The sequence below is a fragment of the Puma concolor genome, chromosome D4 (assembly GCF_028749965.1).
Source record: "Puma concolor isolate L17-30 chromosome D4, mPumCon1.1.hap2, whole genome shotgun sequence".
Classification (NCBI taxonomy): domain Eukaryota; kingdom Metazoa; phylum Chordata; class Mammalia; order Carnivora; family Felidae; genus Puma; species Puma concolor.
The window spans coordinates 1,062,218-1,081,694 of NC_141679.1; the positions used below are offsets into that span (position 1 = coordinate 1,062,218).

At 60.4% G+C, this 19,477-nt stretch overlaps 1 protein-coding gene across 6 annotated transcripts in view; it reads left to right on the forward strand.

The window, feature by feature from the left end:
• FGD3 (FYVE, RhoGEF and PH domain containing 3) overlaps positions 1–17,800 on the forward strand; it is a 55,925-nt gene extending 38,125 nt beyond the window's left edge. For 5 of the 6 annotated variants that reach the window (XM_086684754.1, XM_086684757.1, XM_086684753.1 and 2 more), the window contains exons 10-18: positions 756–848; positions 2,601–2,680; positions 3,893–3,923; positions 4,767–4,874; positions 5,746–5,808; positions 10,291–10,413; positions 11,837–11,980; positions 12,480–12,626; positions 12,866–17,800. In XM_086684754.1, the coding sequence (XP_086540880.1) occupies positions 756–848; positions 2,601–2,680; positions 3,893–3,923; positions 4,767–4,874; positions 5,746–5,808; positions 10,291–10,413; positions 11,837–11,980; positions 12,480–12,626; positions 12,866–13,084 (1,008 nt within the window). In that variant the 3' untranslated portion in view covers positions 13,085–17,800. The remainder of the gene's footprint in view (positions 1–755; positions 849–2,600; positions 2,681–3,892; positions 3,924–4,766; positions 4,875–5,745; positions 5,809–10,290; positions 10,414–11,836; positions 11,981–12,479; positions 12,627–12,865) is intronic. The other variant, XM_086684758.1, reaches the window with a different exon arrangement.
• The last annotated feature ends 1,677 nt before the right edge of the window (positions 17,801–19,477 follow it).

Sequence of the window (19,477 nt, forward strand, 5' to 3'; positions counted from 1 at the left end):
GGAACCACGCCCCTGCCCTTCCCGCCACGGGGCGCCCCCCTTCCCCTGCCGCAGAACCCCCAACCTGACCGACAGAGCCCAGCCCAGGACGCCTCAGAGCCCCTGCCACAGAGCCACTGTTACAAAGCCATACCCCCCGCCACAGAACCCCAAACTGCCGGACAGAACCTAGCCACGGAGCCACGCCCTAATCACCACGCCCCCGCCAGGCCCCCAGCCATAGAGCCACATCTGTCTCAGGCTCACGCTATACCTGGCACGCTTCGGCTCTGCCCGCCTTGCTCGCACCCAGCACTGCAGCCCACGGTGCCACGCCCCTGCCACAGAACCCCGCCCCCACCACAGAACCGCGTTCTGCCCCAGAGAGAGCCACACCCGCCACCATAGAACCACGCCCCCTGCCCAGCCTCTCCACAGGGCCACCCCCTTCCTGTCACGCCCCCCACCACAGAATCTCATCCTGACCAAGAGCCCCGCCCACCGGCATGAAGCCACGCCCGTCGCGGGTTCACGCCCCTGGCCCCGCCCCTCTTGGCCACGCCCTTCCTAGCACGCCCTACCTAGAGCCACGCCCTTCCTAGCACGCCCTCCCCGCCCCCTCGGCCAAAGAGCACATCCCACCCACCATGCTCCCCGCCCTGCCCTCCACGGAGCCACGCCCAGCCCAGCCGCAGGGCCTTGCCAAGCCACCTCTCTGTAGTGCCTCCTTTGTGGGGGTACAGGCACCCCTCACCCGGTGCCTGTCCCTGTTGCAGTTCAACAGCATGATCCTTTACTGTGTGCCCAAGCTGCGGCTCATGGGCCAGAAGTTCAGTGTCCGGGAGAAAATGGACATTTCGGACCTCCAGGTGGGTGAGCCCCTCCCTCTCACCTGCTTCCCTGGCAGGGCATGGGACAGGGGGGTGGGGACACCAAGCTCTGCTGGAGCGTCACCATTGTGCACCTGGTCCCTCACCCACTTCTTGAGCTTCTCTGTGCTCCAGGTATGGCCTAAATATTTCTGGGGGCCACTCAGCCTGGCAGTGTGGGCAGGGTCCCTGTCTCTGTACTTGGCCTGCCTGCTAGGGTGCTGCTGGTCTGTTTGCAGGATGAAGGACAGCACCAGAACCTGGGCCACCTCTGTCCCTGTGAGGTTGATGCTCAAGGCCCGTTTAGGGACCCGAAGGTGAAGCTTGGGAAGAACGTGGACAGGGTGCTCTCCCTGCTTGGTCCCTGGTCCCCTGGTTCCCTGGTCCCATACTGTCTCCTCTCCTGCACAGTCTTGGAATCCACATGAGGTTCTGAAGGCCCAAGGTCCAGACGACCTGTTGTGCTTGCTGTCCTGTGCTCCCCGAGCCCCCCTGTGTCCTGGCACAGGAGCCACAGGGGCTGGAATCAGTGCCCTTTCCTGTGGGGGAGGGCTCTGAATTAAGCAGCACTCTGAAAATACTTACTAAATCAAAAGAAATTTTTCTTATTTTTATTTTTTAACATTTATTTATTTTTGAGACAGAGAGCATGAACAGGGGAGGGTCAGAGAAAGAGGGAGACACAGAATCTGAAACGGGCTCCAGGCTCCGAGCTGTCAGCACAGAGCCCGACGCGGGGCTTGAACCCACGGACTGCGAGATCATGACCTGAGCCGAAGTCGGACGCCCAACCGACTGAGCCACCCAGGCGCCCCAAAAGAATTTTTTTTTAAGTTATTATTTGGAGAGAGAGGGAGAGACAGAATCCCAAGCAGGCTCCATGCCCAGGCTCGATCCCATGAACCGTGAAATCATGACCTGAGCTGAACCCAAGAGTCGGATGCTTAGCCAACTGAGCCACCAGGCACCCCTGACTAAATCAAGCGCTTAATCAGTTTCATGAGATGAAGGTTTGCCTTAATGATTGAAGAAAATATACCTCTTAGAATTCTTTGAATCCAGGCTTAAGAAAAAGCGTTAAAAGTAAAAACTACGGAAAAAAACACATTTTTCTACTTTTCATAAGGACTCATTTTGTAATGTTTCTGTGTAAGGAATCAGTGGCATATGATTAACTAGACACGCTAACGCTCAAGCTGTCAACCTTGGAGCGTTTGGGAAATTCTTGCTATGAGGCCCAACCCCAGATTCTGGGTAGGCCTGTGTCTCCCTAAGGCTGGGTTGTAGTTCTGACACTGGTGGGCCTGAGGGTCTTAGTTAGGGGTGGGGTATCAGAGGGATGAGGGTGACTTCCCATCACGGGGGCTGGCAGGGTGGTAGAGATCCTCCGGCTCCTTCTGAGATTCCCATTCTTCTCCCAGGGGCAGTGCCTGCAGGTGCCTTGGTGGGGCAAGGTTCCTCTCATCAGGGGCATCAGGGGCATCAGGGGCTGGTGGCTGACTTCCTGGGAAGCCCCACAGACAGGAGGGCTTGGCCGGCACAGTTCCAAGCACAGGAGACGAGAGGTCCTAGCCCTGTCTGGGCGGGACAGTGGTCCGCCCTCCTGCGTGGACCAGCTCCCTTGGTGTCCCACCCACTAGGTCACCTCTGCCCCCTCTCAGGAAAGACCCCCAGTCTGAGAGCACGAGCCTGCTGCTCAGGGCCTGCTAAGTAACCGGTGGTTTTGTTTTGCCCTTGGCCCTGTGTCTCTAGGTGCAGGATATCGTCAAGCCAAACGCACCCCACACTTTCGTCATAATGGGAAGGAAGCGGTCCCTGGAGCTGCAGACTCGGTAAGGGTGGCTGTCCCAGCCTCTGCTGCTGTGGGAACAGCTTTGACCTGAGATTTTAGCAGACAGCTTTCTTTTTCTGAACGGGATAACCTTGTGACGTGTTGTTTTGGGCTTATGTTATTCACTTATTTGTGGTTTACAATGTAACAGCTCTAAGGGGAAGTCGGTGAAAACTTAGCTGCTGTCTTCCTCCTCTTCTGCACCCCAGCAGACACTCTTAATCATCTTGAAGGTGTCTTTCCGGAACTTCTGGGTGTATGAACGTGTACTGAGTTTTAAAATCGCACATGGTTATTTATTATATAGCCCGTTCTGCCTCTTGCTGTAAGAAATCATTTCATATCCGAGCCCCGTTTCCATAAGCAGCATAATTCTCTGTTATGGGCCGTGGCCAGCTCCTGCTGACAGGCACCTAGGCTCTTCCTGCATCTTCATACTGTAGAAAGTGCTAGAAGCAGCGTTCTTGTGCCAGCTCTGTGTGTGTTTGTCAGCCTGTCTTTCAGGAAGTTTCCTGAAGTAGAATTCATTGGTCAGACAGTAGCACATCTGCTTTAGGCTTTGGTGGCTGTTGTCACACTACCCTGTAACTGATGCCAGGCTTGTGCTCTGAGGGGCAGGAACGTACAGGAGATCCCGCCTCTCGTTTCCATGAGCAACGTGAGATCTTTGTAACAACTGTTGTGGTCCAGGGAGGCGTTGATTTACATTCACTGCAGGGGGATCTGCATACCACACCTGGCCATATGTGATCCTGTCTAGACACATCTGACCCTATGTGGCCACACCTGACTCCACCTAGACATACCTGGGCACAGCTGACTCCTCCTGACACATTTGACTCCACCTGGCCACCCCTGCCCCACCTGGACACACCTGCCCCACCTGGCCACCCCTGACTGCACCTGGCTACCCCTGCCCACCTGGACACATCTGCCCCCCCCCAACCTGGACACACTTGACTCCAGCTGGTCTCATGTGACTGCACCTGTCCCACCTGGACACACCTACCCGACCTGCACACCCTGACTCCAGCTGGTCTCACAGGACTGCACCTGCCCACAGTGTGCCAGAGCACTTGGAGATGGTCCTCCAGCCCTTGAGCTGCACTTGGAGGCTGTGAGCAGCTGGGGCATGTGCTGCGGGACTGACAGGAGTCTGGTGATTAATGGTGTCTAAGACCGGGTTGATAAAATACTGCTTTTGTTTTTATAGGACGGAAGAAGAGAAAAAAGAATGGATTCAGGTGAAGCTTTTAAAATTTTAAAGTAATCGACCAAATTCTTGGGCAGTGTGGCCATTTCATGTTGCAGCAAGGGATAGAGTGGCCCAGGCATTGCCCACCCATGTGTCCCCTCGCAGTGATGACGTGACCCTCATTAAGTCCCTTCAGATGCCACAAGTCTTTCAATCGGCTCACGTGTTTGGCACCATAGTGAACAAATAAACACGGAAGGCCTGGAGGTGGGCAGGTGGGGACGTGGATCTCTGCCGTCTGGTGGGCCCAAGGGGAGCCCACGGCCAGCCGGCACGAGCAGCAGGTCACATGGAATGGGGAGGTGGCCAGTGTTCTGGGGCAGCCAGAGCAGACTTAGCCTGGATCAGCCACGGTGAGGACAAGGGGGACAGAGACTAAAGCCATGAGGGCAAAGGTCAGAGCAGGGGCTGAGGAGGGGAGCCCAGTGTAGCACTGACCCGGAAGGCCTGTGGCTTCCAGAATTCTTAGAACAGAAATCTGGGCAAGGCGAGAAAAAGGAAATTCAAACAGAAACAAGGTGGGAACGCTGCTGTGGGAAATGGATGTGTGTCTGCAGGTCCATACAGAATATCCGGGAAGCATCTGTGGCAGCCTAGACGCTGGCAGGCGGCGGGTGGTGTGGGTGGGGGGGCGGCACCTGGCATGCAGGGTGGGCCTGGGACCTGTGGATGGGGAGTAGAGACTTGGTTGGCCATGGGTGACCTGTGTCGGGTCGTGGGTCAGAGGGACGTGCGTGGCCATGGGATCCGTCCGTGAGGACAGAGGTGTGCTGGCCCCTTCCCTCCTGGATGTGCTCGCTGAGGGCCCTGGTTCTCTGTGGTTTCATCTCAGGTCATTGAGGCCACCATTAAGAGGCACAGGCAGAACAGCCAGACCTTCAAGGCCTTCAGCGGCTCCTTCGGCCAGGATGAGGACTCCTCTCTCGCCCCAGAGTCCCCTGTGAGCACCAGCGCCCTGGAGGCACGGCAGGGACCCTGAGGGGTGGGCACTAGGCCTGATGCAAGAGGGCTGGCGCCCCGGGGAAGGACCAGGGGCCAGCGTATGGGTGACATTCACTCACTGCCTGTCCCTTACTGAGTACTGACACAGGGGCCATGGGGCTCAACAAGGTGGGTCAGTGCTTAGCTGGGCAGGAAGGAAGAATGGGCCTGGGTGACGCTGTGCATGAGGAGCTCGCTTGTCCCCACACGCAGGAGGCAGGGCCCTGCCCAGGGCCAGGTGTGGGCCGTGTCAACCGCAGCCACCCCTTAGGGGCCACCTCCTGTGGGCACAGTCATGAGTGCCTTCAGAGGAGGGGTCCCTCCCTCCCACCCCCCAGCAGAGGCACCCTTGAAACCAAGGGAAGCCTGGCCCAGCCTGGCCCCACAGCCTCATGTCCCCGTGTCCCCATCACCAGGCCCGGCTGGCCCTCCCACAGCCTCACTGGGTCTGCCTGTCAGACCACTTAATATTTGCATCATATCTGTCCTTTATTTTCTGCTTCGTGAACACATTTTGAAAGAAAACTTTGCATCCGTCTCAGGCCACCTTAAGCAGAGGCAGCCTGGACTCCGAACCATCCCTGCGGCTACAGAGGGGCAGGAAGAGCCAGGCCCTCTCCCCTACCCTACACGGTGGGGCACAGACTCTGCAGGAGTGTCCCACGCTAGGCCCGGGAGGGGCGGTTCCCCAAAGTCCCAGCAAACACTGGGCCCCAGTAGACTCTTCCTGCCCCTGTGGTCAGGCAGAAGGGGTAGGGTTACGGCCACACTGGATGTCAGCGCGGGGCCGTGGAACCTGCACTCATGCTGACTGTCTTTGTCCCTTCCAGGTGGTGAGTGCCAGCTCTGAGGACCCTGCTGTGGCAGCCGGCGGTGGAGGGGGCACCACGGGGGTGAGTGACCCCTCCAGCTTCGGCAGGGGTGGAAAGTGGAGGGTGAGCTGGGACCAGGATGCTACCGCATTTGACCTGAGTCCCCTCAGCGACAGCCTCTGGCCCTGCTGGGAGAGGACTCGGGGGAGCCTGCTGGGACCCATGTGTCCATTGCCTGGGTTGGGTAGAGGTCACACAGCTGGGCTCTTTACCTCCTGTGAAAAGTGACTCAGGGCGGTGCCTGACCTTTAGGCCGCTGGGTCATCCAAAAGGGAAAGGTCAGCCCCCTGGCCCCAGGGCTCGGGAGGACAGGCAGGGGCGCTCTCAGGGAAGGCTCCTCGGAGGCGGTGTCTGACCCATGCCTTGGGCCCAGGAGGATGGAGGGAGGTCCTCCCTGCAGGCCCGGGAAGACAGTGGTGCCCGAGACCCCCACTCCAAGCCTGCTCACCTTCTTGCCACCTGGGGCCAGGCAGGCAGGGAAGGAGCGAGGTAGCCTGTGTCCCTGTCCCCACCCACGGACAGGGACAGGCCTCCTCTCCTCTGGCTGGTTGGGGGGTTAGGTAGGAGGGTGAGTGTGTGTGCCTGGCACTTCGTGAGTGTGGTTGTTGACCACTGGCCGACCAGTCGTGAACCCTGATGACAGCTGTGACCCAAGGCACCAGGGGAGTGTTGCACCTGTGTGCCGGAGGGGACACTCCTGGGCAGGCTGGCGGGGAAGGGCTGGAGGCCCACACTTGGGCTGGCTGCCCAAGGGTTTGCTCCTGAGTCCCCCAGGTCACATTCTGCGACCCGCCAGCCTCTCCGCTCCTTTCCCACGCCCTCACCTTCCAGGCTCACGTCCCCCCCCAGGTGCTGCCTTAAGTTGCTATTGAGTCTCCCTAATCCAACGTTGAAGCCCAGAGCTCGCCCAGTGAGGCTGTGTGGCCCTTGTGGATTGGTCGTTGTTCTGGGCGGCCCCATTTTGGAGAGAGGCTTGGGAGGCAGGCCTGGCTTCTGGCTCCTTCCTCGAGTTGGGAAGAGGGCATCTGAAGAAACTTTGGGGAGATGGCAGTTGTCTCCTTGGCCACAGGGAGCAAGGTTCCTGTCATGGCCTGAATTTTTAGTAAGAATACATTAGTCCCCTCCTCCCATCGTGGCCTTTGCTGGGAGGGGCAGGTGCACCTGGACACTGCAGCCTCCTGCTGCTTAGGAGAGTGGAATCTGGGCCCCCAGCCTGTGTCCTCGGGTACCAGGCGCTGGGAAAACCTTGAGAAGCTCCTGGGCCCCCAGGGAAGGAGGGGGCATTTGGGGGTCATGAGGGGTGCAGGGGCCAGGTGACAAGAGGAGCCCCCTTATTCAAGTGGTACAGCTGCCTCATGGCGCTGGGGAACAGACGCAGTCCCCAGCAATTAGAATTATTGAGTCAAGAAGCCTGAAAGGGGCATGGGCAGTGGGGAAGGGATGGTCTTGTCACCGCCCCTGAACTCCCTGAGGGACTTCCTGTGTCTGGCTTCACCCTCCTGACCCTCCCCTGGGCCTGTGCACCTGCTCGGGGCCCACGACATACAAACAATGCAGCAGACTGGCAGCTCCATACTTTTCTCACTGGTGCGTCCTATGAGCAGAAATGTTTCTGGACCTGGGGCAGCTCAGTGTGGGCAGAGCCCTGGCTGTACAGGGCCTGAGTGAGACCTCCTCTGGGCACCTATACGGAAGGTGCCCAAAAAATGAGTTTTCATTCTGACACCGAAAGACTGACCCTTGCTACAGACGTAAGCTTACTCTTAGCACATTTAGAGAGGATGGCTAAGCCCATGCATGCTGTGCTGGTCTCATTTCCTGAGCCCTGGTGTCCTCAGACAGATGCTTCTGCAAGCCGCTTTTCCTAAGAGAAGCTAAACCCAAACCAGGAAGTTTCGCAAGTAGCTGAAGCCCTCAGTGTTCTGCAAGAGTCACGTGGCTCTTCACAGAGGCTTCCTGGGGCCCAGACGCATGGGGGTGGGGGGGCATGCGGAACCCTCTAAGGGAGTTCCTTGCCAAGCAAGGCCCTGCCCCCACCACCACCACGACGTGGCGCTGCCCTTCCACCCCGAGCCCAACCTCTGGGCTCATAGGACAGAGCTGCCCACAGGGAGCAGAGGGTCCGGGCAGGGTCCATGTCCACGCCCTGCAGGACCCTCGGGCAGGTGTGAGGTTCTTTCAGGGGCTGCTTGTCACGGCCACCTGTTGGGGGCAAACGTTTGCCTGAATGTTTCTCCTGCTTCTATGCTGTGGGACGAAAAACACTCAGTGAATCAGACCCCAGCGCCCTGGGCAGAGACCCCCTCCCGCATCCATGTTGGCATGTGGGGTGCTTTGGGTGGAGCCTTGCGGGTGCCACAGTTCTGTACCTGCCTGAGGACTCGGCCCAGGCCTTTCAGGCGTCGCAGCATCCAAACAGATGAGCACTGCTCTCATTCTCTCGTCTGATAACCTGACCACAGAGGGAGCCTGGTGAGCCAAGGAGACCCAGTCCCCGGCCTTGCGGGTGGGTTCCTGACCCCTCAGTGTCGGTGTTGGTGTCAGTGTCGGTGTTGGGAGCTGCGCGGCCTGGGGCGAGCCGCATCAAGACCAGACCCAGGGTGCTGGCGTGGGGCTACAGAATGCTCTCCAGAGAAGGCTGCTCCCCTCAGCCCCAGCCCCCAGCCTCCCTGTTGTGGAGCTGCCCTTGATTCTGCTGACCTTCAGGTGGTGCCCAGGCGCTCCAGCCCCACAGCATTCGCCTCCAGCTCTTACGGGCCAGCCCTCTCCGGCCCTCCTCCTGCCCCAACCCCCTGGGACACCCTGGAAGCCCACACGGACTCCCGGCTGTGATTTGTGGCTCTGGCCTTGGGCCAGTGCACACATCCAGCTGCCCTGCTGTTCTCTGCTGGCCACTTGTGCCTCGTAGGCCCTTGGTGGGTCACCCTGGGGGGTGGTGGAGGGCAGGGTGGGGGCTTCCGGGCCATGGCATGCCTCAAGGATGACCACATTCCCCTTTCCTCTCCCTGCCCTGTGCCCCCGACCCCAGACCCCGTCCCTCCCACATCTGGCCCTGAGCAGTCCTGAGATAGTCTCCAGGAAAGGAGCCCTGAGTGAGGTGGGGAGAAATGGGAACATAGAAGGGGGGTTGGCAAAGTCAGTCAGGATCCACCTGCTATGATGGGGCTTAGGAGCCGTTGCTAACCCCACTGTACAGATGGGGGACCCTGAGGCTCGGAGAGATGATTCGTTCATGGTCTCGTGGCTGATGAGGGGCAGTGCAGGGGCTGGGGGCTGTACAACTCCTACCCAGATGGAGAAACCAAGGCTCAGCCAAGTGGCCTTGCTGAGCCCCCACTGAAGCCTCATGCTGTGCTGTCTGCACAGTGTGCACCTGCTCACACCTGCCTCCTGCTGGTGAGAAAGCCTTTGCCTTGGGGGTGCTGGGGTCCTGGACACAACTGAAGTCACGGTGACAAGGGGATGGGAGCCGAGCACGCAGACCCCGCTGTCCGTGGTGCAGACGGAACCTGGTGGGGCCGGGAGGCTGGGAGGGGGCTGCTCGCAGAGGCTGGTTTGCATTCTGCTTGTTTACTGGTTTCTTCCTCTTCTATAAGATGTTTCTGGTGACCAACTGAACAACTGCAGTCAGACTTGGGCTAGAAAGTTACCCTGGCCCCAAACAGCCAGTAGCAGCCCCCGGGCGTGCTTCCTGCAGCCTTGTCTCCGCTCACAAATAACCTTTCTGCTTGCCACCCTGCACGCGGGTCTTCTCCCTGAGCGGTGTCCGGGCAGCCTTCAGCAGTGCCCCCACTTGTCTGACTGCACCTCTCACACAGGGGCTCCCTCCTTAGCGTTGGGCGACATCAGAGTTAGGAAGAAAAGTGGATACATTCGACAACAAAATCCTCGTCTGCAATCACTAAAGCAGTAGAGTAAAATGGAAACCCCTGCCCTCGCCCTCCGGACCCGACGCAGCCTGTTTAAACGAAAAGCGCTTTATGTTGTTCGTGTGACTTGTCCCAAAACTGTGTAACCTCTGTGAACACAAACCACATTCGTTTCCTGACTTCCTGTTGATCCCCTGGCAACCCCTGGGCGGGAGGGCCAGACCGCTTGGTGGAGGCTTCGTGGAGGCGGAGAGGGTGCAGTTGCCGCCCACCTCCCTGGTGCCCAGGTGGGCCCTGTGTGCCCCTGAGCCTCAGGCCAGCGGCACGGGCTCCAGGCAATGCAGGCCATGCCGGGCAGACCCCCTCTCCCCACCTGGGTGGCTGGGCACCGTCTTCTCAGACCCAGCAGGTTGTCACTGGCCTCCACGCAGGCCGAGTCGATCCAAGCAGAGATCCAGACCCCTTACACTCTTCCTGTGGGCCACAGTGACCCCAGGGCAGCCTGGGGGGTGGAGCTGGGCGGGAGCAGAGGCGACGTGCTCTGCTCTGTCTTCTGCACCGCGAGCGTTTTGCTCTGCGCGTGCACTGCCCGCGTGCTCACCCAGCTGCCCCTGCGCCCTTGCCACCCCCGTAGCCCGAGCCGAGGAGAGGGTCTGCTAAGACCAGGCGCGACAAGGAGAAGCAGGGCTGCAGGAGCTGCGGCGAGACCTTCAACTCCATCACCAAGAGGAAGCACCGGTGCAAGCTGTGCGGGGCGGTGAGTCTGAGCGGCGGCCCCTCCCCGCCCGCAGAGTGGTGCCCTGGAGCAGGCAGGCGACGGCCCGTCCCAAGTAGGGGCTCCCCTCCTTTCTCTGGTCCGCTCGCGTCTGGCCAGCGCTGTCGTGGCTGAAAAAGTGCCAGATTTGGAACCACAGAGCTCAGAGCTGGGTGTCCCGGGAGCTGGGGGATGAGGGTGACCTCATGCCCTGTGAGGAGGTGGGGGGGGATGGGGTGGGGGGAGGCAGGTGCAGGGTGCAGGCGTGATGGGAGCTCCCTCCTGCTGCTTCGGTCCGGGTGCTCCGAGGGTGCTGACGGTTGGGTGGGCCTGTGGAATGTGAGGCCACCTTCAACCGGCACCCTGACTGATCACCGTCTCCATTTCTCCTCACAGAGCCCCCACGACCCTTTCTCTTGAGGGTGGGGTTTTGAGTTTAACACTGGAAGGGAAAGTTGTGCCTGATGAAGTGTTCCTAGGTTAAGTTGTTAACATGGAATGTGTGTCAACAAGGGGTCTAAGCACAGAGCTGTCTTAGAACTGTTTTTTCCAGAACATACCAGCGGACTGTGCCTGGTCTGCTGTTCGCTGTCATGCCCTTGCATGAAACCTTGAGGCACTGGGGGAAGGAGAGGTAAATGGATGAGCCCTTAAGTGAACGGACAGGTGGATGAAGGGTGGGTGAGTGGACAGAGGATGGATGGATGGACGGTGGGTGGATGGTGGGTGGATAGCTCGATGGATGAATGGATGGAGGGTGAGTGTGTGGGTGGATAGATGGGTGGATGGATGGATAGAGGACGGATGGATGAGTGGGTGGGTGGTAGGCGGATGGGTCATCATCCATCCGTCCATTCACTTATTCAACCATCCTTAGAAATAGAAGTAGAAATCTAGTAGAAATCATGGAAATTGCTATGTCATAGGGTAACTTCATTTTCAATTTTTTTGAGGCCCCAAATATTTCTTTTCCACAGCACCCATACCATTTTACATTCACAGCAACAATGCTGATGGCATCAGTTCCTCCGCATCCTCACCAACACTTACCTTCTGTGTTCTGAATAATAGCCATTCTGACTGATGTGAGGTGACATCTCATCATGGGCTTTGATTTGCATTCCCCCGATGACAAGTGATGTTGAGCATCTTTCCATGTGCTTTGTGCCTCTTCCCAGTCTTCCTTCCGTGCACACACACCTCTTCCCAGTCTTCCACACAGACCCCTAGACCCTCCAGGTGAGGAGGCAAGTCCTGGATGCCCGGCAGGGGCCCGTACCAGGGTCCCTGTCCTCTGACGAGGCTCCTGCGGAGAAGCCCTTCCCCTCTACATGCCGCGTCTCTCCTGGCCCTTTGGCCCTTCCAGCCTCTTCCTGGACAGTCTTCTGTCGGGAAGGTGAGGTCACAGGTGCCCTCTCCCTTACAGGTCATCTGTGGGAAGTGCTCCGAGTTCAAGGCTGAGAACGGCAGGCAGAGCCGAGTCTGCCGAGAGTGTTTCCTGACCCAGCAGGTAGCACCTGAGACCCCCAGCCCTGAGGCGGTGCCCGAGGACCCCAAGCACAGCACAGAGGTGGGCGGGGCCAGTGAACGTCCTGGACAGGAGCCCCTGTCCCTGGCACGGCGTAGACCATGCTCCCAGAGCTGTCGGCTTCCCTTGGGCCGGGACAGAGGGTGTGTGTGTGTTCAGTGTGTGCTCATGTGCACACGGTGTGTGCGTGTGCTCAGTGTGTGTGTTCATGTGCACATGGTGTGTGTGTGTGTGTGTGTGTATGGTGTGTGCATTCAGCTGAAACACAGCCCTTCCCCGTGAGCCACGCCCTGGTTCCTGCTGTTCTGTTCTTCCCTACTCTGTCTTTATTTTTCTCCTGGACCCACTGGTGGCCTCACTCTCCTAGAGGGTCCAGCCTGCTAGCAAGAGGCCTTGTGGTGACCTGGAGTGGGTCAGGCCAGCCTGGGACCTTGTCCAGTCTGCTCCCAGAAGGCCAGGCCTGGCGCTTTTACCCCCACCCCCGCCCATAAGGCTGCCACCTGCAGGGAGGCTGCGCCTGACCCATCCTTTGTGTCTCCAGAAGGCGGCGGCTGTGGACGCCCAGCCCAGCCTGCTCTGTGGTCACCTGCGGGTGTCAGACAGCGGTGACGCTTGGAGCGAGGTGTGGGCTACCATCCCCGCGTCGGAGCCCCTGGAGCTGGTGCTGCACCTGCAGGGAGGCAGCCAGGTGTGTGCCTGCCCCCCCGCCCCTGGGGTTGTCCTGGGGGGCGTGTCCCAGCTCCCACAGCCCAGAGGGGCCTGGGCCACACTGCCCGGGACCAACCCCGCTCGGACTTGTGTGATCTGGGGCCTCTGTTTCCCCGGCTGCTCTGAGTCACCCCTCTGCTGCCCGCCGGTGGGAAGGAGTGGTCAGCGGTGCCCGGACCACAGAGGCCTGGGTGCCAACCCACCTCTCCTTTGCTGCAGGCTGGCCGGCCGCCACGCACCATCCCCCTCTCGGGCTGCACAGTGAGCGTGCCAGACCCCACGGAGACTCTGGACACCGGGCATGTGTGGCGGCTACAGCAGGCCCAGCAGGCCCTGTACCTGAGCACCCCGTCGGCAGAGCAGCAGCAGCGGTGGCTGGAGGCCCTGAGCGCAGCTGCCCGTGGAGACCCGGCTCGGGCCTTCCCAGGGGCCCCGTGAGCTGAGCCTCCGCCAGGTGTCCCCGCTCCGCAGCCACCACGGTGGGGCCTGTTGTCACCTGGGAGGTGGCGTCGGAGGCCGCGTGCAGGTGCAAAGGGCTCGGACCGCTGGGGGTGGACAGGTCACAGGGCGCTTGACCCTGAAGGGACCTCTCAGAAGCGGAGGAAACAGGCCCAGAGGGGGCAGCTGCCCACCCAGCATGTCTCCGCAAAGAGCCTGGTTCTGCCCTCGGCCCCAGCTGTGTGGCCTGGAGTGAGGGTGCTGGCAGACTGTCTGGTGTGGGGCACCAGCTCTGGAAGGCAGAAGGAGCGACTTGGGGGTACCCGGGGCCTGGTGGAGGTCTGTAGTCCTGCCTTCCCTCTCTGCTGCCCCACCCCCGCCCCATCCACACCGTCTGTACCCGTGAGCTGAACTGTGACCGGTGGTGGACTCCACCCCTCCTCCACCCTGTCCGGGCCCCGAGGCCCACCTCCCCATTCGGACTGGCTGGTGGTCAGCCTGGGCCATCCCTGCGGGACCTCCCTGAGAAAGTCAGCGGAGGCCAGCAGAGGCCTGAGTTGTGTGTGTGGCCAGCGGCAGGACCTGCTTGTCTGCAGAAATAAATGCTGGCAGCCAGCAGGTGGGCACAGCCTCAGGGCAGGGGCGCCAGGTGGGGAAAGAGGGTGACAGCACAGCTAGGCCTGGGGGTATGGGACCCACCCTGTGGCGCAGTGTAGGGCCTGGGGCCCAGCCAGCCCCTCCCCCTGGTCCCACCTGGTCCCCTTCCCCCCACACCCATGACTTCTGCTCTCTGTGTGGTGACTGAGCACCTACTGTGTCCGCAGGACCTACTGGGCCCTTCTCTCCAGGATGTGCCCACTTGACAGCTAAGGAAACTGCGTCCTATCACCCCAGACCCAGGGGGTGGCCGGAAGTGACCCACTGGGAATAGCAGCATTCCGTGGGGTGGGAGGAAACTAGCCCCCCCCCCACAGTAGGTGCCCAAGGAGGGGTCCTCACAGCTGCCCCCCATGAGTTCTCTGAGCCGGGGCAGACCCGGCCCTCTCCTCCTGCCCACCAGCCTGGAGTCCCCACATGCAGGTTTCCACAGTGATCCCAGTGGGGGGCCCTTTCCTCACTGGGCAACCTTGAGGGTCCGCTGGGAGTTATGTTCCACAGCAGTCCATCAGAGAGCCCTGGGGCCCGTGGATTTTGGACGAGACACTGGGAAGGACTCCAGCAGCCGCAAGACATGGTGCCTCGGGGTTTGGGAGGAACAGAATCCGGAGCGGAGGACACCCCAGGGCGGGTGTTACAGGAAGAGAGTTCAAGCCTAGGGCAGGGCCACGAGGGGCCAGCAGGTCATAGGTGGGGAGCAGAGCAGGCTGGAGACCCCAGGGCCTGGTCTCCCCAAGGTGTCCCTTGGTGTTGCTCTGAGAGGTGGGGGCCACGGGGCGGGCCTGGGAGTGTGACTAGATCCGTCTGGCAGCAGCAGGGTTGTGGGGGCGCAGATAGAGACAGGGCCCCGGGTCCCCAGTGGGTCTCCAGGAAAACCCCTGTGATGGGCAAGTTGGAGGCTGCAGCTCCCGGCATTTAAAGAGATGAAACGCCAGTGTTCTTGTGAAACATCCTGATAAAAGTTAGCAACTACCACAGTCTGAAGTCACAGGTGGGTGGCGGTGAGCAGCCCCAGGAGGCAGGTCTGTCCCCAGGGGCCCCTCCTGCCCTGAAGCCCAGGGCCTGGGCACACTCTCCTGCCCACCCATGGAGGGTCCTGAGCAATGCCAGACGGTACAGGACATGGTCTCAGTCCCTGCCTGCCTAGCCTGATGCCACGCATAGGGGCTGTGGTTGGAGCAAGGGGGTCTACCTGAGCAGGTGTTCACAGGAGGAAGGGTAGCTAGCAGTCGGAGCCCAGTCTCCCATCGTGGGTGCCAGGGCCCACTAACCACCCCACCGTGGGAACATGTCCCCTCACCAGGCCCAGAGGGGGAAATACACTTGCCTGAGGTCACACAGTGAGGTAGGGACTTGGCTGGGTGTCATCCACCTGTTCGTGCCGGGCATTGCTCGCACGCCTCCTCTGTGCCACCACTGGATTTCTGGGACTGGGGGGTCAGACGACACCCTGCAGCCTCTGGCCCTTCCACACGTCCAGCCTCATTTTCTCCTGTTCCCCACACCCAGGTGCCCCCGGCTCCGGCCCTGGACCTTTATTAGAACGTACCCGCCTCCTTCCCACCTCCCTGTCGGCCCTTTTGAGACCGTGCTGGATGTACCTGTGCCCGGTCTCTACTTTTTGCTTGGATACTTGCCCTTTTTAACCTGTCTCTCCATCCAGCACGGAAGCTCCCGGGGCAGCACGGTACACCCACAACGGTGCCTGCCTCCTAGCAGGTGCCTGCCTCCTAGCAGGTGCTCGCCTCCTAGCAGGTGCTCAGTTGGTATCTGCCAACAGGATTGGTGAAGGCTTGGGGACGCTGTTCTTTCCGTGTGGCCCCTGAACACCTTGGGCCTGGGATCTTTGTTTTACAGAGGAAACTGAGGCTCAGAGAGACCCAGTGGCTGCCTCCCCCGTGGTCTCCGGGACTCAGGGACAGAGCCAGCTTATCCTTGGGCGTCTGGTCCCATTGCAGAGATTGGCACGATGAGACCTGAGGGGACAGCATGCCCCAGAACACTGGCAGAGGGGCATTTGGGTCCACTTGCAGCTATGCCTGTCCCCCAGGGGGACACTGAGGTGGCAGGATCAGCCCCTGAAGCCCCAGCTCATGCCAGACCCCACAGCTGAGGCCTTGAGGTGCTCTAGCTGTGGCTCCCACACCTCCTGGGGCCTGACGGTCCTGGCACCGGGCACCAGGGCGGGCTTGGCTCCCCCAGAGCTGTTTGCACGTATCTGCAGGTGAGCCCCTTCGGATCCTTCCAGGAGGCCCAGCTGGGAACCGAGGCTGTCATGGACCCCAACTCCCGTTCCTTTCAGGCACCACCCCCCCATACACAGGGCTCCGGTGGGCAGGATCAGCTGGTGGTCACCTCCAATCTCTGACATGGGGAGAAAAGGGTCATGAAGCCTCCCAGAACAGCACCTGAGTCCTTCACACCCTCCCCCCGTGGGACTCTACCCCCTCTGCATCCTGGTTCCCACCCAGCCACCTAGTGCACCCAGGAAGGAGGTCTGTGTGCCCCAGGTGCAAGTCCGCGTGGGCAGTGCTCGAGAGGCGTTCGGTCCAGGTGTATCCACCTGTCAGCACTCTTTCTTTCTCCAGATGATGCAGCTGTGATCCCTAGGGGGCTCCAAGTGGTCCCCAGGGGAGTCTCAAGGGTGCCAGGGGGCTCCAGGCTGTCCTGGCAGGTCTCCGGGTGGTCCCTGAGGGGTTCTGGTGTTCTGAACACCTGCTGTGAGGAGAGGCACGGCTGCTCCCTGACCAAACACCCTCGCACCCACCAGGGCTCCACTTTATGAGGGAGACAACTGAGAGCCCAAAACGGTGAGTGGGGTCAGGGCAGGTTGTGGGGAGGAGCCAGGCGCCCACCCCACATTCTGCACATTCCATCCTGGAAAAACGGCCGCCTCCGCCCTGCTGGCTCCCAGGACTGCCAGGCTAGGCCTGGCCCCGCCAGCTCGGTGGACTAATGGGTGTGGTGCCCGCTTACGGGTGCACAGAGCGGACGGAGGCGCTGAACCCAGGAAAGCGCAGCCCCCAGCCTACTCGTGGGAAGCCTTGTGTGCAGCACTCCTGGTTGGTCCCAGCGTTGGGCATGAGAGGGCCAGAGGGCCCTCCTGGAACAGGAAGGAAGGGCCTCTGGGGGCCTAGGGAATAGAGCCATCTCCAGCCTCACCTGAAGCTGCTGTGGGAGAATGAAGCGTGTGCCATAAGGTTTCTGCTCTCTGTTGCCTGCCTTACCCCGCAGCCACCGTCTGTAGGGACCAGCCTGCGGCCACCAAGATGTCCCCCGCCAGAATCCACACCGGCAGTACCTCTGAGGGGGACAAAGTTGTCCCCCTTCCTGCCAAGGCCGCTCTGCCTGCTGTGACACATGTCCCCCTCTCTGACAGGCCCCCCTCTCCCTGTGCCTTATCAAAACCTAGGCAAGCAAGTAATGCCCCCGAAACACAATGTCTGCCCCCAAAGGGGCCCCAGAAAACTGACAACTGAGCAGCCCATCCAGGGTCATCCCCAGAGCAGGAAGTGTGTGCGGCCCTCGGCCCAGAACCTACAGCAGCCTCTTCTGTGTCCTCCCAAAACCTGGGACCAAGGGGCCACCGCCCTCTCCCGCACACAGGGGTGCGCTACGGCTCAGCACGGGGAGGTCCCCAGGAGATCAGAGCAGGGGCTGTGTCAGGTTTCTGTCAGTAGCAGATCCTGTTATGTGGATTGAATGCAAGGAGTTTATTGAGGAGGCCACCTAGAAAGAGCTGTGTGGGTGGAGAATGAGATGGAGAAGGGCAGAGAGCCAACACAGGTGTCTCGGGTTGAATGGTGTCCGTTACCTCCAAATTCTCGTCCATCCGGAACCTCAAAAGGTGACATTATTTGCAATAAGGTCTTTGCAGATGTTGCTGGTTAAGCATAGAGCAGGGCCCCAAACCCAGTAAGTGCTTATCAGAAGAGGAGAGGACATTCCGGAAGGCCCCCCACGCTCCCAGGGGGTGTGTGGCCTTGCCCTCACCCTAACCCCAGACTCCCTGCCTCCAGAACCAAGAGAGAGTAAATTTCTGCTGTTTTAATCCCTTAATTTCTGTCATTGCCAACTTTGTGACCATTTGCATGGCAGCTCCAACAAACGGGTTCCGTGCGATACGGGACGGGCTGTGTGACTAACACCCCAAACCGAGTGGCTGTGGAGTTGCGGACGGGAGGAGTGTGGGGCGTGCTCCCACCAGAAACGCGGGCGATGAGGGCACCCCCGGTGAGAGCTGAGACAGGACGGAGGGGAGGCCACCCTTGCCTCAGGTGGAAAGTAGAGCTGGATGTTAGCTGAGGACAAATCGGGGAGGGGCCCTTGGGCAGAAGGGAACCTGCTGGGGTGTTGACTCAGGAAATGCCCTGTTCAGAGACTGTGGTCTGAAGAGACCTGAGGTGCTGCTGGAGAGATCGGGGCTGTGACCCCCCGAGTCTGACAAAGGGGCAGAGCTGGGATCACCAGGCGAGGCCTGTGGGGCCCCTTGTCTGGCGGCGTGAACCCCTGTGCGGCGCCCAGGCTTGTGAGGACAAAGCATCAGGCCCTGAAGTCTCTGCGGCTCACGCTGCTGGCCTTCCGACTGGCGGTTCGGGTAATTTCGGAGGCCGTCTGATACCCGGCCTGGGGTGACTAGGGCAAGTGGACAGGGCCAGGGGGCAAGGAGGTGGCTGTGGCTCTGCACAGGCTGGCCTGCAGGTGAAGGCAGCCCCGGGGGCATCCTTTACCATCTCCAAGCACTGGGGGGGGGGGGGGGGCCGCCCCCAGGGTCAGCACGCCTGGCAAAGCCTCAGATCACAGAAAATGAAAGGCCATCGGGAAGGAGCCTTGGGGAGCCTCGGGCCCCGAGGGGCTTGGCTGAGAGGCCACGGGGCGGAGGGGGGTGCACAGGCAGCCCCTGCCACAGACAACCTGCCCAAAGCACCACAGCAGCACCAGGGTCTGAGCTCAAGGTAGCTGATGGTCTAGGCCAGAGCTCCACCTGGTGAGTGGAGAGAACGAACAGAAGGGGAGTTTGCCCGAGGTGCCACCAGCACTACCCACCTGAAGCAGCTCTCGTCCGTGGACTCTGCTGGTGACGGCTGCCCTGTGCCTGGCAGAGATGAACCACGTGTGGTCCCTGCACTCCGGGCGGAATCTGTCTGCTCGTGGCCTCCTCAGCCCAGCCCAGCCAGGGCAGTAGGGAGGCCTTCTTGCAGGAGGTGGTACTGAGGCTGAGATGGAAACACCAGCAGAGCCACAGGGCTGGATGAGATGACAGAAGGCTTCGCTCCCAGGCCCTGTGGACCCGGGAGATCAGGGAAACGGCAGCCAGAGCAGCCCCAGGCGGCACTCCGTGACCGGCTAAGAGGACACAGAGGCAAGAGGGCTGAGCAGGCACCATGCAGCCTAATCACCCCTTTGAGTCTGGTTTGCAGAGGTGAGGTGATGGCCACCCTCTGTAGGACCTGGGAGTCTCCAGCCTCTGAAGACTGCAGCAGCACGCTTCCCACAAAGGATTGCTGTGCTCAGTTGAGCGTGTTGTCCACTGTGCAAAGGCCCCGCTGAGCATGTAGCCACACTGAAATCCAGCCTGTGCTCACCATCAGGGCCTTGGCCCTCACCGACTGGGTTAGCCTCAGTGTCTCTCCTGGCCTCTGTGAGCCTCACAGAGGAGCTGGGAACGAGGTGGTCTCCAAGGGTCTCAGGAGCATGATGGTGCAGGGGACAAGGGAGAAAAGAGAGCAGCAAAAC